This window comes from Triticum dicoccoides, chromosome 5A (genome assembly GCF_002162155.2).
Source record: "Triticum dicoccoides isolate Atlit2015 ecotype Zavitan chromosome 5A, WEW_v2.0, whole genome shotgun sequence".
Taxonomy (NCBI): domain Eukaryota; kingdom Viridiplantae; phylum Streptophyta; class Magnoliopsida; order Poales; family Poaceae; genus Triticum; species Triticum dicoccoides.
In genome coordinates this window covers 61,786,472-61,801,932 of record NC_041388.1, presented here as the reverse complement: position 1 = coordinate 61,801,932, position 15,461 = coordinate 61,786,472, and the positions used below count along the sequence as shown (strand labels likewise).

At 44.4% G+C, this 15,461-nt stretch overlaps 1 protein-coding gene across 1 annotated transcript in view; it reads left to right on the top strand.

The window, feature by feature from the left end:
* Positions 1 to 7,235: 7,235 nt before the first annotated feature.
* Positions 7,236 to 15,461, top strand: part of LOC119299313 (pyridoxal kinase) — a 10,951-nt gene continuing 2,725 nt past the window's right edge. The window contains exons 1-10 of the mRNA XM_037576551.1: positions 7,236 to 7,396; positions 7,638 to 7,770; positions 8,265 to 8,358; positions 8,436 to 8,540; positions 8,727 to 8,810; positions 8,934 to 9,007; positions 9,420 to 9,484; positions 10,004 to 10,067; positions 10,251 to 10,316; positions 12,737 to 12,793. Coding sequence (XP_037432448.1) covers positions 7,302 to 7,396; positions 7,638 to 7,770; positions 8,265 to 8,358; positions 8,436 to 8,540; positions 8,727 to 8,810; positions 8,934 to 9,007; positions 9,420 to 9,484; positions 10,004 to 10,067; positions 10,251 to 10,316; positions 12,737 to 12,793 — 837 coding nt within the window. The 5' untranslated portion in view covers positions 7,236 to 7,301. The remainder of the gene's footprint in view (positions 7,397 to 7,637; positions 7,771 to 8,264; positions 8,359 to 8,435; positions 8,541 to 8,726; positions 8,811 to 8,933; positions 9,008 to 9,419; positions 9,485 to 10,003; positions 10,068 to 10,250; positions 10,317 to 12,736; positions 12,794 to 15,461) is intronic.

Genomic DNA, 15,461 nt, shown 5'->3' with positions numbered 1-15,461 from the left:
ACTCCATGGGTGTTAGAATCTTTACAATGTAATCTAGATTATTAACTCTAGTGCAAGTGGGAGACTGAAGGAAATATGCCCTAGAGGCAATAATAAATTTGTTATTTTATATTTCCTTATTCATGATAAATGTTTATTATTCATGCTAGAATTGTATTAACTGGAAACTTGATACATGTGTGGATACATAGACAAAACATCGTGTCCCTAGTAAGCCTATACTAGACTAGCTCGTTAATCAAAGATGGTTAAGTTTCCTAACCATAGACATGTGTTGTTATTTGATGAACGGGATCACATCATTAGGAGAATGATGTGATGGACAAGACCCATCCGTTAGCTTAGCATATTGATCGTTCAGTTTTATTGCTATTGCTTTCTTCTTGTCAAATACATATTCCTTCAACTATGAGATTATGCAACTCCCAGATACCGGAGGAATACCTTGTGTGATATCAAACGTCACAACGCAACTGGGTGATTATAAAGATGCTCTACAGGTATCTCCGAAGGTGTTTGTTGGGTTGGCATATATCGAGATTATGATTTGTCACTCCGAGTATCGGAGAGGTATCTCTGGGCCCTCTCGGTAATGCACATCATAAGAAACCTTGCAAGCAATATGACTAATGAGTTAGTTGCGGGATGATGTATTACGGGACGATTAAAGAGACTTTCCGGTAACGAGATTGAACTAGGTATGAAGATACCGACGATCGAATCTCAGATAAGTAACATACCGATGACAAAGGTAATAACGTGTGTTGTCATAGCGGTTCTACCAATAAAGATCTTCGTATAATATGTAGGAGCCAATATGAGCATCTAGGTTCCACTGTTGGTTATTGACCGGAGAGGTGTCTCGGCCATGTCTACATTGTTCTCGAACCCGTAGGGTCCGCATGCTTAACGTTCGATGACGATTTTGTATTATATGAGTTCTGTGATTTGGTGACCGAATGTTGTTCGGAGTCCCGGATAAGATCACGAACATGACAAGGAGTCTCAAAATGGTCGATAGGTAAAGATTGATATATAGGACGATAGCATTCAGACACTGGAAGTGTTTCGGAGGGTACCGGGTACATATCGGACTACCGGAGGGGTTACCGGAACCCCTAGGAGGTTAATGGGCCACATGGGCCAAAGGGGAAGGGGCACACCAGCCCACAAGGGGTTGGAGCACCCTCCTAAGCTGCTGCCCGAGTGGGAAAAGGAAAAGGGGGAGTCGACCCCCCTTCCTTTCCTCTCCCCTCTCTTCCCTTTTCCCCCCTCCGGCAAAAGGAAAGGGAGGGCGAATTGGACTAGGCCCCAAGTAGGATTCCTCCTACTTGGGGTGCCCCATGGCAGCTCTCCTCCCCTCCCACTTATATATGCGTGGGGAGGGGGCGCCTAGAACACACACCAACAATTGTTAGCGGTGTGCGGCGTCCCCCTCCACAGTTTACGCCCTCAGTCATATTCTCGTAGTGCTTAAGCGAAGCCCTGCACAGATCACATCACCATCACCGTCACCACACCGTCGTGCTGACGGATCTCACCTACTTCCTCGACACTTTGCTGAATCAAGAGTTCAAGGGACATCATCGAGCTGAACGTGTGCAGAACTCGGAGGTGTCGTACGTTCGGTGCTTGATCGGTCGGAACGAGAAGAAGTTAGAGTACATCAATTGCATTCTCAAACGCTTCCGCTTTCAGCCTACGAGGGTACGTGGACACACTCTCTCCCTCTCGTTGCTATGCATCTCCTAGACAGATCTTGCGTGAGCATAGGAATTATTTTTGAAATTGCATGCTACGTTTCCCAACACATCGGCCACGCTGCAGCAGGCTGGCGTCGGCGCCGCCAGCACCCAGCTGCTCAACGTCGCTCCCCTGCCTCCCGAAAGTCTCGCCGCAGATCCGCCCCGCCGTTGGCCCCCCTAGGCCAGATGAGGTCCATATGGGCCAAATCTGGGCCGAGCACCGCCGCCAAGTCACGCCGCTGCGCCATCCCGCCGCCAACGACGTCGCCGCAGTCCAGCCGCCCGCCCGCCCGCGCCGCACCGGGGAACCCCGCCGCCACCCGGTCCATCGCCGCCTAGGAGCACCCCCTAGTGCAGCTTCGCCCCGTGCTCGAGAACTACCGGGAGGGGGCGCCGCTGCCACCAGCGATGGCGGCGGGGAGGAAGGGGAAAGGGGGGAGTTGGTGGAGGAGGCGGTCGACGCGCGGCCGGTCGCACGCGTGGGCGACGCGGTTGCGAGGGGAGGAGTCCACGATAGTGTATACCCGTTTCCCCTCTTCTATTTCCTCTGTCCAATTGATTCAATGACTTGTAAGCAAACAATATGTAGATGCTTTTGTTTCTATTCATGTGGTGGTATTGTTGCAAATAGGTCCGTTTAGGAGAACTGATATGTTGCGAAAATTCAACTTTGCATAGTTTGTAGTAGATCAATGTAAGGGTGTGATATTTACTCCTTGCATGTTCATGTTAGCTGGCGATGATTGATGCTGCGAGCAATGCTGGGACAAGGAACGGATGAGATGTGGAGACCGCGATGGAGAGATGAGAGAGGAGTCATCACCTCTGTCGGACTCGCCGCCATAGTGGCACAACCTAGTTTGACTGTCAGGAGTTGGACGAGGGGATGAGGCAGAGGTGGTGCATGTGGGGATGAAGGGATGCGCCCTTGATGAAGTGAGCGAGAGATGAGGAGGAAGGCAGAGGTGGCCGTGGAGAGATGTCTGAGGGGATGAAAGGCCCAAACCAAAGTCAACCGGCTCCTGAATTGCGGGTGGGACTAAACTAATGGTGGACCTGATTGATAATACTAGCGTCCGAACCTACACTGTAATGCCCAGCGTCCTTACTATTTCTCAAATTTGTAATAATTCTTTCCAAGATTCCTAATTACGTGATTATTGATTACTGTTAATAAAACACTAGTAAACATGCACGTGCAACGCACGTCTCAACCAATGCACATGAAACTACAGTGATGATTCATATGCTAGAAAATTCAAACAATGGAAGAAAGAACGGCTATGGAGAAACCATCGAACAATAATATGCAATTTGAAAGCACACCACCAACTCAAATTGCTTCTTCAAGTTTCGAAGCGAAAGCAAATGTATATAAACCATTTTTCTCACAAATAATATAGTTAAAAAGAAATATATCATAAATAGTGTTGTAAGGGGCATACAATTTTTTTTAATCATGAAAGGAATTGACAACAAATCAAAATATGTGACAATGTTTGGCACAACCGTACTCTCATTTTAAGCTTGTGGGGCTACAACAGATGTCAGTTAAAAGCATTTTTTCAGAAGTCCCAACTCCCGTTTCTCTGGCCCCATAGAACGCTTGCGCCAACCTTCGGCCAAGTCATGCAGCCTGCACCATTGAATATCTATCTTCCTCGATCTTCTCCAATACCAAGGGTAGCTATCATCACCACAAAAGACCCCCCCCCCCCAAATGAATATCTTGGTGGTGTAAAATGAAAATTGAGGTGTTAAGCATCGCTAGCAGGTCATTACGGAGTGTAGTGCAAGTTTAGATAGTTAAACATTTATATTTGTTGGTGAAGAAAATTCGTAATGGAGGAATTTTTAAACCCAATTTAAGTAACCTATATAAAAAAACTGAGGATTGCTCTACTTCTTCAGTTTGCAACTTCTCTCTGAAATACAGTCGAAACAGAACTCTAAAAAAGTTCAGTACTGTTAAAAATGACAAGTCCAGAAGTGGCATCTAAGAGGATTGAGATACCTACACACATTCTTCTGTATTTCCTAATTAATAATAAATCACACTGCCTACTGAAAACAACTGAATTCAATATTTTTTCTCTGTCCAACCACATTAGCAACTTGACATGAGCATTCCATCAAAACTATTAAATTGAATACATATTTTATAACTGCTGAAAATAAGGTATAGCAATATATTTTTGTATTCCTTGATAATAAGGTGTAGCAACATACTTTTGTATTGCGTAATGAAAAAAATTGCATAGCTTGTTGATTCAGATATATCACACACATCATGTTTCTATGAAATGCTAATCAAGTTCATACTAAAAGAATAAAGTAGTCAAGCTTGTGTCCACTCACCTCGATGTCTGTTTCATCTGGAGATAGTCAAGCATCAGCCTCCCAGCACCTCCCAGTTTAGTACTGGGCACGTCAAGAAAGTTGCAGTTTGTTTCCAAAGTAATCTCATGCACTCTACTGAAAGGAAGATACCTGGTCGCTGCCGCTACGTCCCCGATCCACCGCCCTCCATCCAGGTTGATCCATGCACAGGAGACAACACCTCTTAACAGTACGGTTTTCTATGTGTTTTCACTTCAAACTGAATGACTGGCAGTCAAAGTTTCAACAGAGGTACATTTTCAATATGAACAGACGTGTGCTTTTTGAAGATTATATTGTTTGGTACGATACAACAACCATACATATTTTAAGGAGGTTCATGGCCATACGGATGAACAGGCTAACTTGCTAGTTACAATACCCTCTTCCTTATCTTATTTATACTATTATGTAGTAAAACTATGTATTCCTCCTTTCCTGCATAATTAAATTAAATAGAAAAGAGAAAGATTTACTTAATATATTGAAAATGAAAATGATGGAAAGGTCCCATGTAGCGAAGGAGGCGAACATACCAAAACAAAACGTACCCTTTAATAGTAAAGATTTGAAGTACATTCATCAAGGTACCGCCCAAAGTTTCATCAATGAGAATTATATAGTGAATCATTGAGACAAAAGAATTACTCAATATGAAATTATGACACAAAGTATGGGATCAAACTGGAGCTCCTCTTCCTTCCTCTAGTGCATCTACCTCCTAATTGTTTTTCATTTCTGGTGGTGCATTTCCAAATGGTTTGGCGGTGCTAAATTTTTCATTGAAGTTTTCATACTTTCTCATCCAAGACATGATGGGTATATGAGTTTTTCATCTATGTTACTCATCCATGTGTCTTTTAGTATCTTCCTCATTTTTATTTTCTTCGCTGTGTGCAAATTAACAAGAAAAAATAGAAGGTATAACAAGAAAAAATAGAAGGTATGACAGTACACAAGTTTGATAGTTTTTTGTGAAAAAATACAAAAAATTAGAATAGGTGGAGTACTTACGTATGAACACCGTTGTTGATATAGTAGTATCATTCCCTCTGGTTCCTTCACTATCACATCCGTCCATTTTCATGACCTGCTGAATTCCAATACATTTAGGAGTAGTGGCAGAGGACGGAGGAAAATAAAGGTGGGGCTGACTCTAAACTCCAGAGCACAAAAGAAATGGTTTGATGCAAAGCAAAAACAAAGTATTTGACACCTTGACCAGTACTATCAATAGACCACTACTATGCACGATCTTAAGTTGATAGAAATTCAGAAACTTATATTGCATCGCTATAAATTTAGAAAAAACAAATTAACAACTATGATGACCCCTGCCCCTTTGCGTTTGCTGACCGCTCCCTCTCCCCTTCATGTCCAACTTCTGGCTAGCAGCTAGGCTGATGCTGAACTTAGCCACCGCCCGGACTTCGGTGACGCTGTGAAGCTATTGTCGTCCTGCACTACTAGAGGTTGCGGTCCTTCTCGCAGAAGATGGAAGTACAGGCTCCAGCATTTAGGCCATTCGCAGAGCCGTCTTCTTGTGCAGTCTGATGCCGACCGTCACACTAATTGTTGTGGTACTTGCCTGCCGGAGTACCGGTTGGCGCTAGCGATCGCTTGCTCAGCCAAACGCATGATGATTAAGCTAGCGAATGCCCGACCAAGCCACACCGACAACACACCCTAGTGCCTCGACCCACACTAAAACGGGCATGTTTCACTCGAGCACGCCAGCCAAGCCCATGACTGCTCCTTGTCCAATCCCCCTTTTCTTCTTCCTCTCAGCGATGAATAACACAGCGCCACAGCCACCATGCACTTTCGCCATCAAATTGTATAGAAACAGTGATTAAGAAATGAAGAAGCAGATGCACCTTAAGACAAGTTGCAACGGAACAGAATCAATGAGACATAAAGTGCAAGAATGTAGTTACACTGAAATGCTTCAGACATCAATAAATATTTTTCATCCTTTGTCGTCTTATCAATAACTGAAGTTTCTCGGGCAAAGCATGTGAAGCTCAGATTCACATGCTGAAAACCAATCTCTCAAACATGAACAATAATATGGTGCATGAAACCAAGAATGCACACACTTCTGCGTTCTGAGGATTTTATCAGGATAGTATATACACTTAAAACAGAAATACTTATGTTATTCCGTGGCATTATCTCCCAGCTCATCAATTTCGAAGGAGAAAAATAACCCACTGTCACATAGGATATGTGATTTTGTTAGTAGACATGAAGTAATTTGATCCACATATACTCTATGTTGTTTAAGAGAGCGATTCAGGAAGCACATGTGAGGGATGCGATACTTACATCACATGTGAGGCCAGGAAGCACGTGTGAGGGATGAAATACTTCCGCATCTTGGCACAGAGTGTTGGTCGTTTGCAGCAGATTTACACGAAGTACTTAGCGATCTTCCCCGTAGAACGACCGGCACGGAGGAGATCAGTGCGGATTTCAAACTGGCAGGGAGCAGATCGCCGCGCCGTGGGCTCATTCGCCGGCGGCCGCCCCGCATGCACCGACTTCGTGCTTAGGGAGCAGACCACTGTGGTCAGAGATGCGAGGGATGCAGGCGCCGCAGCGCCACGGGATCGCTCGCGGCCTCATTCGCCGGCGGCCGCCCTGCGTGCGCCCGCTTCGTGCTGAGGGAAGAGATCGGTGTGGCCCGAGAGGCGAGGGGGAGCGGGCGCCGCCGCGCTGTGGGAGACTTGTGTGGCTGGAGAGGTTAGCGCTAATTTTGGGGTGAGATTAGATGGAGGTTAGCGCTAATTTGGCGACGTGGCTGAGGTGGGCCTTCCGTTCGCTTCTGGCAGAGTTTTCGTCCGCGTAAAAAAATTGCTAAACGTACCTTTGGTTGAGGGTTAGTTTTACCTTGATGGTCAGCTTTAATTAAGTTACCTTTATCGTGAGGCTATTATTGATTTGTGTTGTTACGTATAGCTTAGGCTGGGTGTATGTTTTCTTGTTTAATAGTAGTAGAGAAAAACAAAAACTACGCTGTCGTGAGCGAAGGAATCCTATCCCTCGCTTGCCACACGGACGGCCACGATAGCGTCAACTGTCAGCCGTGCGATCCCATCGCCGTCCGCTGCTGGTCCACTCGTCTATCCCCCACGCATACTCTTCTTCCTCCGCCTCCGCCCGCCTCACCGTCGCATGCTCGCCGCCGCCGCCGTGCCGCCCCTGCCGCCGCTCCCCCGCTCGTGCGCCTCGTGGAGACGGTGGATCCCATCCACTCCTTTCTCCTCCAGGTGGGTAAAGATAATCTACTTGTCGATTAATTAATTATTAATATAAAAAAGTAGTAGCTGTGGAGACCCGTAGTTGCGTAGTCCACCTCCAAATCTCCGAAGATATTCCGCTGCCGATTACTCAATTTGTTAGGTTGGATTAATGGTGGAAGATCGGAGTAAAAGAGAACAATTTGGCCTCTCCTTCTCCCTCCTGTGTCTGACCAGCTTTGCTTGCCTTTGTGCTGCTGCGATTTCGCAGGGACGGACCTGGTTGGCGGCGGGGGACGAGTGGAGGGGCGGTGCATCCGGCGATGGCACGGCCGCCGATCCTCTCCGTTGCACTGCCGTCTGACACGGGGCGCGTGCTCAGCATCCAGTCCCACACCGTCCAGGTGCCACACCACCCTCTCTCTCCTCTGTTCATCTGCCATGATCTTGCTTAACTACCTGCATCTACGAGCAATTGGCGGCTGTATGGTACGATAGTCTGGGTTTGGGAGCAAATCAAGTGTTTTGCGGGTTCTAAGATCTCGGTGGCTAGGCCGAGAACACCAGCTGTACTCAAGTCATTTGCAAGTGCTTCATGACTGAATTATTATTTTTATTATTCAATTCATATCAGACATGCATGCGTGCCGTGCTGCTTGCACACCATCATCATGATTGTCTCCCGTTGTGTAGTGTCACCAAGTCGTGTGGTTGCTTACTGGTGAATGCAGTTGTTGTATGGCATACATATGATCATACTTGGGGATTGCTTAAGTGTACAATAATAACTGTGCACAGCATTGTTTCGGAAATCAGGAGTACTAGTAAATTACTGAAAACCTTATGTTTGATTTGATTTATTTATGTCCTCTACTCATGCTGCTTTTCCTTAATTTAGGGCTACGTTGGCAACAAATCTGCTGTCTTTCCGTTGCAACTCCTTGGTTTTGATGTGGATCCGATAAACTCTGTACAGTTTTCTAATCATACAGGTATATAATTGGGCTATTCGGTAAAATGTGCAATATGTCTGGCACGCCTAAATATTTTCCACTATGTGTTATCTCAGGATACCCAAAATTTAGAGGACAGGTTCTCAATGGCAATCAGCTGTGGGATCTTATTGAAGGACTGGAGGAAAATGAATTATTGCACTATACACATTTGTTAACAGGTGAATGACCATTACGACTTCTTCAATTTGGGATTTCCCATCCTTCATGAAAAAAGCAAGTTGATTGGTCTTCAATGGCAGACCATTAATCATCATCTCTTTTTAATCAAACATAATGCTTTATACACAAAACAACACGCTATTTGTTTATTTTGTCGAAGTAACATGCTATTTCTTGGTATTCAGGTTACATCGGCTCTGTTTCCTTTTTAAATACAGTGCTACAAGTCGTCGACAAATTACGATCGGTCAATCCTGATCTTATATACGGTAACCTTTTCTCACCTCCATTATCTATATGGTCAGTTCTGTTGTACAAAATCTTATGGGGAATTATGTCATAAACAAATTCTAAATAGAATTTGCTAATGCATGTCCACAAACGCTCTGCAGTTTGCGACCCGGTTCTAGGTGATGAAGGCAAACTATATGTTCCTCAGGATTTAGTATCTGTTTATCAGGAGAAGGTGATTTAGCCCATTTCAACTTGCTAAAGTTATCTTTTATGATATAAAAAATGCTGGGAATTACTTATTGTAAGGCTAGTTAGCATGTTACCAAAAAAAGACCCTGCAATTTTTACTGTACTCCAGTATCCATTACTCTTCAATAAGCAAATCCATTCCCTAGACTGAAGGTTTACATTTTTTCAATAAAACAGTACATATAGGCAGCTGCATCTCCTTTCCCCTTTAGAAGTTAGTCGAACAGTCATGCGCAGTGTGTTCTGTGTTTCGTTCAATTAACTTCTCCCATTTACTCATTGAGCTATGGCATGGAAATTACATGATAGGACAGTGTAATTTCAAATGTGTTTAATGCTCATAATGCTCTGTGCTCATCGTAATGTATTCTTTTTTCTCATCAAATAATCTCCAGGTTGTCCCAGTTGCTTCAATGCTTACACCAAACCAATTTGAAGTTGAACTACTCACAGGATTAAGGTATTCATTCTATTCTTTTTGGAAAAGGAAAATGAGAGCTAATCTCTTTATTGTCATATACCCCGTCAATCCGCCATACTTCTGTTCTGTATCAGATTCCATATAAATTCGAATTTAGCACTTCCAGGAAAAAAAATATACTGCTAATTTTGGCCTGAGTAGTCCAATTTTTTCTACCATTTTTTGGGTTCTATAGTTAATCTTTAACTCAAGGGGCAATGTGTGGGTTAGGGTGCAATGATTTGAAATTCAGTCACAACTGGGTGACCTATATACAGGTGATGCGTAAGAACTAAAGGATGGGTGGGTGGGGTGGGGTGGGATGGGGGGGCTGTAGTGGGCATTCTGTAAACTGGTATACTTCGGTGAGGGCATATGGCTTAGTTTCTGCATGAAATATCTTTTTCATGCTTATTTGACAATAACAATAAATCTATACACAGACAAAATCATTTTTTTGGTACTCTCATACATTGGTCAAATATTTGTTTTCTTTCCTATTTGAATGTGTACATGCAGAATTACCTCCGAACAAGATGGCTTGAAAGCTTGCAATACCCTGCACAGTGCTGGACCGCGGAAGGTTTGTCCCTTACAGGCTTATAAGATTGCTAGATAAACCAATAAAAGTATTGATGTGCTACACGGAGTCACTGTTGGCCCTATGACCAACTATCCTCGTTCCATGTTTCTTCATTTAAAATGCTGCTAATGCAAATATACAATTACTAATTCATGAATGTGTTTGACTGCTATCGTTCTACAGGTGATAATAACTAGTGCACTTATTGAAGACAAGCTGCTCCTCATTGGAAGTTACAAAAGAACAGAGGTAAACTTTTGATGAATTTGTTGGATTTATTATATCTATGTACATGCTATGAATGTACTAGTTGCAAATAAAAAAGTTAGTGGCTTTACAATATTATTCAACAGAAAGTTAAAGAAAAAAGGGGGATGAGAAACCATTTGATCTTACCCAAGTATCCCATGAGAATTGTGAGAAGATTAAAATATTATACAACATAGTTACCAAATTCGCTAAAAGAGGCTTCGAACCCTGATCCCGATCGATTGATCCAGACCGGGGTTTGAACTCACTCTGGTCGATCCGAATCCGTGCCTGGTTCGTCGAACTGAAGCGAAAACACAGCCCTGCAGCACATCGATGTACACAGGGAATACACGGGGCGGAGGGATGGGATTCTCCTTGGCCGTGGACGAGACAACGGTGGAAGCATAGGAGATGAGCAGGCTGCAGCGGCTGATCCTTGCTGTGAGGAAGCTGGAGTTGGAGTCGGGGTGGATGGGAAGCCAATCTTGGAAGTTGGCAGATGTGGAGGAAGGGCGAGAGAAGGCTGCAGCCGTGCTGAGATGGTGGGTCGGCGCCCATGGCGCCGCAACAGTGGGACTGCGGGAGTACTACTGAATAGCAGACTGCTCGTTTGGGCACATGGATAGCAAGCTTCCACGCACCCCTGTCCATAGCTAGTTCTTTGGTGATACTCCAATCCTTCAGATCTCTCTTTACGGACTCCCATATCAAATTCGGTCTACTCCGACCTCTCTTGACATTCTCCGCACGCTTTAGCCGTCCGCTATGCACTGGAGCTTCTGGAGGCCTCCGCTAAATATGCCAGAACCATGTCAGACGATGTTGAGCAAGCTTCTCTTCAATTGGTGCTACCCCAACTCTATCTCGTATATCATCATTCCGGACTCGATCCTTCCTCGTGTGGCCACACATCCATCTCAACATACGCATCTCTGCCACACCTAGCTGTTGAACATGCCGCCTTTTAGTCGGCCAACACTCAGCGCCATACAACATTGCGGGTCGAATCGCCGTCCTGTAGAACTTGCCTTTAGTATGTGATTCTGTGACCTCAAAAAAAAAACAATTTGATTCTGTGATCTTCTACAGTTGTTAAATAGTACTCCCTCCGTCCGGAAATACTTGTCATCAAAATGGATAAAAGAGGATGTATCTAGACGTATTTTAGTTCTAGATCCATCTCTTTTTATCCATTTTGATGACAAGTATTTTCGGACGGAGGGAGTATGTGCTTACTAGAAAAAATCTTTATTGTTTTATTATGTCTATTATACTCCCATGTTGCGAATTGGAAATAACGAATTCGCGAAGCCAGTCTCCGATTTGTGAATCGGAGATGTATACCCCATAACAATGCAATTCGTATGAGTTAGCGAATTGCGAATAGTGAACCGAACGAATCACGAATCGGGTAACTATTGCAAGCACATCGTGTGGCAAGTGGCACCTCCACATTATAGTGATGTTACTTTTTTGGAGGAAACCAAAAGCAATCATACGTACCTGCAATCAAACATTATACTATTATTCTAGTTCCATATGGCTCCTATGCTATATAGATGTTCTACTGGGTTTTTTGGCTGGCTATAAACTGACAGGTCAATGCAGTAGGCCATCTAAGGCCTTGTACAATGGGAGATGCTTAGGGGAGGTGCTTAGAGAAATAAACCGGACGTTTCTTAAGCATCGGTGCTTATTTATACAGGATAGACGCTTAACTAAGCGTCTCTCCTGTAGAAATAGGCACCGGTGCTTCAGAAAAATCCGGTTTATTTTTCTAAGCATCTCTCTAAGCACCTCCCATTGTACAAGGCCTAAGAGCTATGATATAGTCATGTGGAATAGTAGTAATTTATACAAGGTACACTCTTGAACATTTGTCCGCCTGATGTGTAAGCCTGATCTTTGTAAAGCTCATAATCATAGGTGTACTCTAGATCTACTTCAGTGGTCTAATATTGTTACATTAACATCAGGATAGATTACAAGTAACAGCTAGGATTTACAAGTAATAGTGTGTGATTGATAGTTATGACATGTAGCATGACCAAACCTATTTGTGCAAATTGGCCTGTTTCTGATCAAATTTGTGTCCCATTTTTGGGGTGCTGTTATGGGTAAACTGATCCATTACGAACTGAATCTAACACAATGTTTACATTCATGTGTTAGCTCCGAGTAACTTTGGTTGAGTTTGAGTGAATTCATAGAACATTTAATAATTCAATAAAATGCTTTGGAAATAAACCGTTAAATATACAAATTAGTCAATTAAATTCTTAAACCCTGATCCTGTGATGAATCTATTCCAGCCTTCCAGGGATCCAGCCTCCAGCCTCCAGCCCTGTTATAATTGCTGAGTAACTTAATGGTCAGAATGCTGATTTTAAAGAGATTTACCATCTCTTCATTTTCAGGAACAACCGCCGGAACAATTTAAGATTGAGATACCCAAGATACCTGCATATTTCACGGTATGTGCAGCTGATAATAGAGGGAACTTTTCCTGTACATTGATGAATAGTAACACTATATATATATATGTGGTATATGAGAAGCGGGAGTACGTACTCCCAGGAGTACACAACCATTTTCCTATATATATATATATACATATATATATATATATGTATATATATATATATGAATCTGTTGTTGCATGTTGGTTATTGACTTATTGTGTAGTGAACATATTGGCATAGCTTATTCCTAGATTGTAGCATTCAGTATGGACTAATTCATATTATTGCTTAATCTGTTGTAGCTTTGTTCATGTGGGATCTGTATATAATTGTCTGTTCAAACAAACAATGTCATATAACGATCCTACATTATGTCAAATAAATGTTGCACAACAAAACAGTGATCAAATCCAAGGAGAGGCAATTTTATTGTTTATGGCCCGCTGTTTCTATCTCAGGTTTACCTTGTGCAGCTTTGATTTTGGCCAAGTTGTATGATACATGACCATATTTTTTGAACCTCAATGGAGCTAGCTGTGAAGTTAAAAAAATATCAACATTCAAACATTAGTCAGTTGCATGTTTCCTGACTAAATGAAGAATAACTGTACGAATTGTTTTATTTCTCTTGGCTGATTAGAAAGTAGATTGTAGAACTAGAATCTCAGCAAGGTGCCTTTTAGCTGTGTGCTTGTGGACTATGTCTTCGGATGGTGAAGGAGAAATGGGCCACACATGTTTACACTTGTGCGCTAGTCATGCACGTCCTGACGTTATGCACGTTCTGCTCTTGTCCTAGTCTTTAGGATCTAGCTCATGGATAGTTGGTTAGTTAGCTAGCCAATGGGACTCTTCCCTACGTATGTGTATATTTATACGCCTCCAATCAATAAAAGATAATTGTGTGGCAAATCTCCTTCCTGTCTTACATGGTATCAGCCTTCTGTTTCTAAACACCCACGATCCCTGCTCCACAGCTTCCACTCCCCACCTCCATGGACTCCTCCGTTTACTCCGGCGGCGGCGGAAATCCGTTCACCGGACCTTTTGCCTCCTCCATCCACCAGGTTCCTATCTGGCAACACATCCCCGTCGTCCTCAATCTCCAGGTGTCAAACCACACGGTATAGCACTCGCTGTTAATGACTATATTCTGCACCTACACCCTCCTCAACCACATCGACGACACTGTCATTGCCCGCCAACGCCTCGACGACCCCAACTGGACTGTGATTGGCTCATGCATTGTCAATTGGGTCTACACCACAGTCTCGCCGGAGATACTCGCGATCATCATCAAGCCGGACGAGATGGCGCACTTCGTGTGGCTCGCGATCCACAATCTATTCCTCGGGAATTGAGCTCACAACGCCCTTTATGCACTCCACATGAGTTCTACAATTTGAACCAAGGTGATCTTTCAATTACAGCTTATTGCAGCATGCTCAAACAATTGACGGACACCCTTCAGGACGTTGGCTATCCCATTACCGACGAAGGGCTCGTCCTCAACGCCTTTCGCGGTCTCAAATCGGACTTCAGCCAGTCCATGAAGAGCATGTCGATCCACGGCCTGCCGACGTTCCTGAATTGTCGCTCCTTCCTTGAGCAAGAGGAGCGCTGGATCGCCCACACCGCCATCATGGAGGCCAACACCGCCTTGCTCGCTCCAACAGCGACGGTGGCCGCGGCTCTGGCCCAGCAGCAGCAGGGGAGGTGTCGCTGTTGTTGGGGCCTGCTGCTGCTTGCCGTTGGAGTGAGCGAGCAGAGTGGTGTTGGCCTTCATGGCGGCGGTGTGGGCGATCCGGTGCTCCTCTTGCTCGAGTAAGGAGGGACAATTCAGGAATTTTAGGTCGTGGATCGACATGCTCGACACTTATGGGCTGAAGTCCGCTTTTGAGATCATGAAAGATGTCGAGGACGAGCCCTTTGTTGGTAATGGGATACCCGATGTCCTGGAGTGTGTCCACCAATTGTTTGAGTCGGCTGCAATAAGCGGTAATTGAAAGAGCGCCTTGATACAAATTGGGGAACTCATGAAGTGTGTAGCAGTCGCGGTGAGCTCTATTCCCGAGGAATAGATTGTGGATTGCAAGCCACACGAAGTGTGTCGTCGTCCGGTCAATGATCATGAGTATCTTTGACAAGACAGTGGTTTAGACCCAATTGACAATGCATGAGTCAATCATGGTCCAGTCGGGGTCGTCGAGGTTCTGGCGGGCCGTCCATGGACACGGGGAGCGTAAGCTGTGGAGCAGGGGTCATGGGTGTTTAGAAACAGAAGGCTGATACCATGTAAGACAGGAATGAGATTTGCCACACAATTATCTTCACTGATCGGAGGCGTATAAGTATACACATGCGCAGGGTAGAGTCCCATTGGCTAGCTAACTAACCAACTATCCACGAGCTAGATCCCGAGGGCAACTCCAACGCATGGACACATTTCGTCCGTTTTTGTCCGTTTGGGTCCGCGTGGGCAGAAATGACAGCCCAACACGCGGACGTAAATCCATTTTGTCTGTCTGCTGTCTGCGTGGACGCAAATCCGCCCAAATTATTTGGGCCAGGTTTGCATCCACACATGCACCAGACGGATGTGTTGCGCGTCCGCTCGGTGTTCGGCTCGACCCCACGTGTCAACCACCCAACCACCCCCGCTGGTTCTTTTAAATGCACG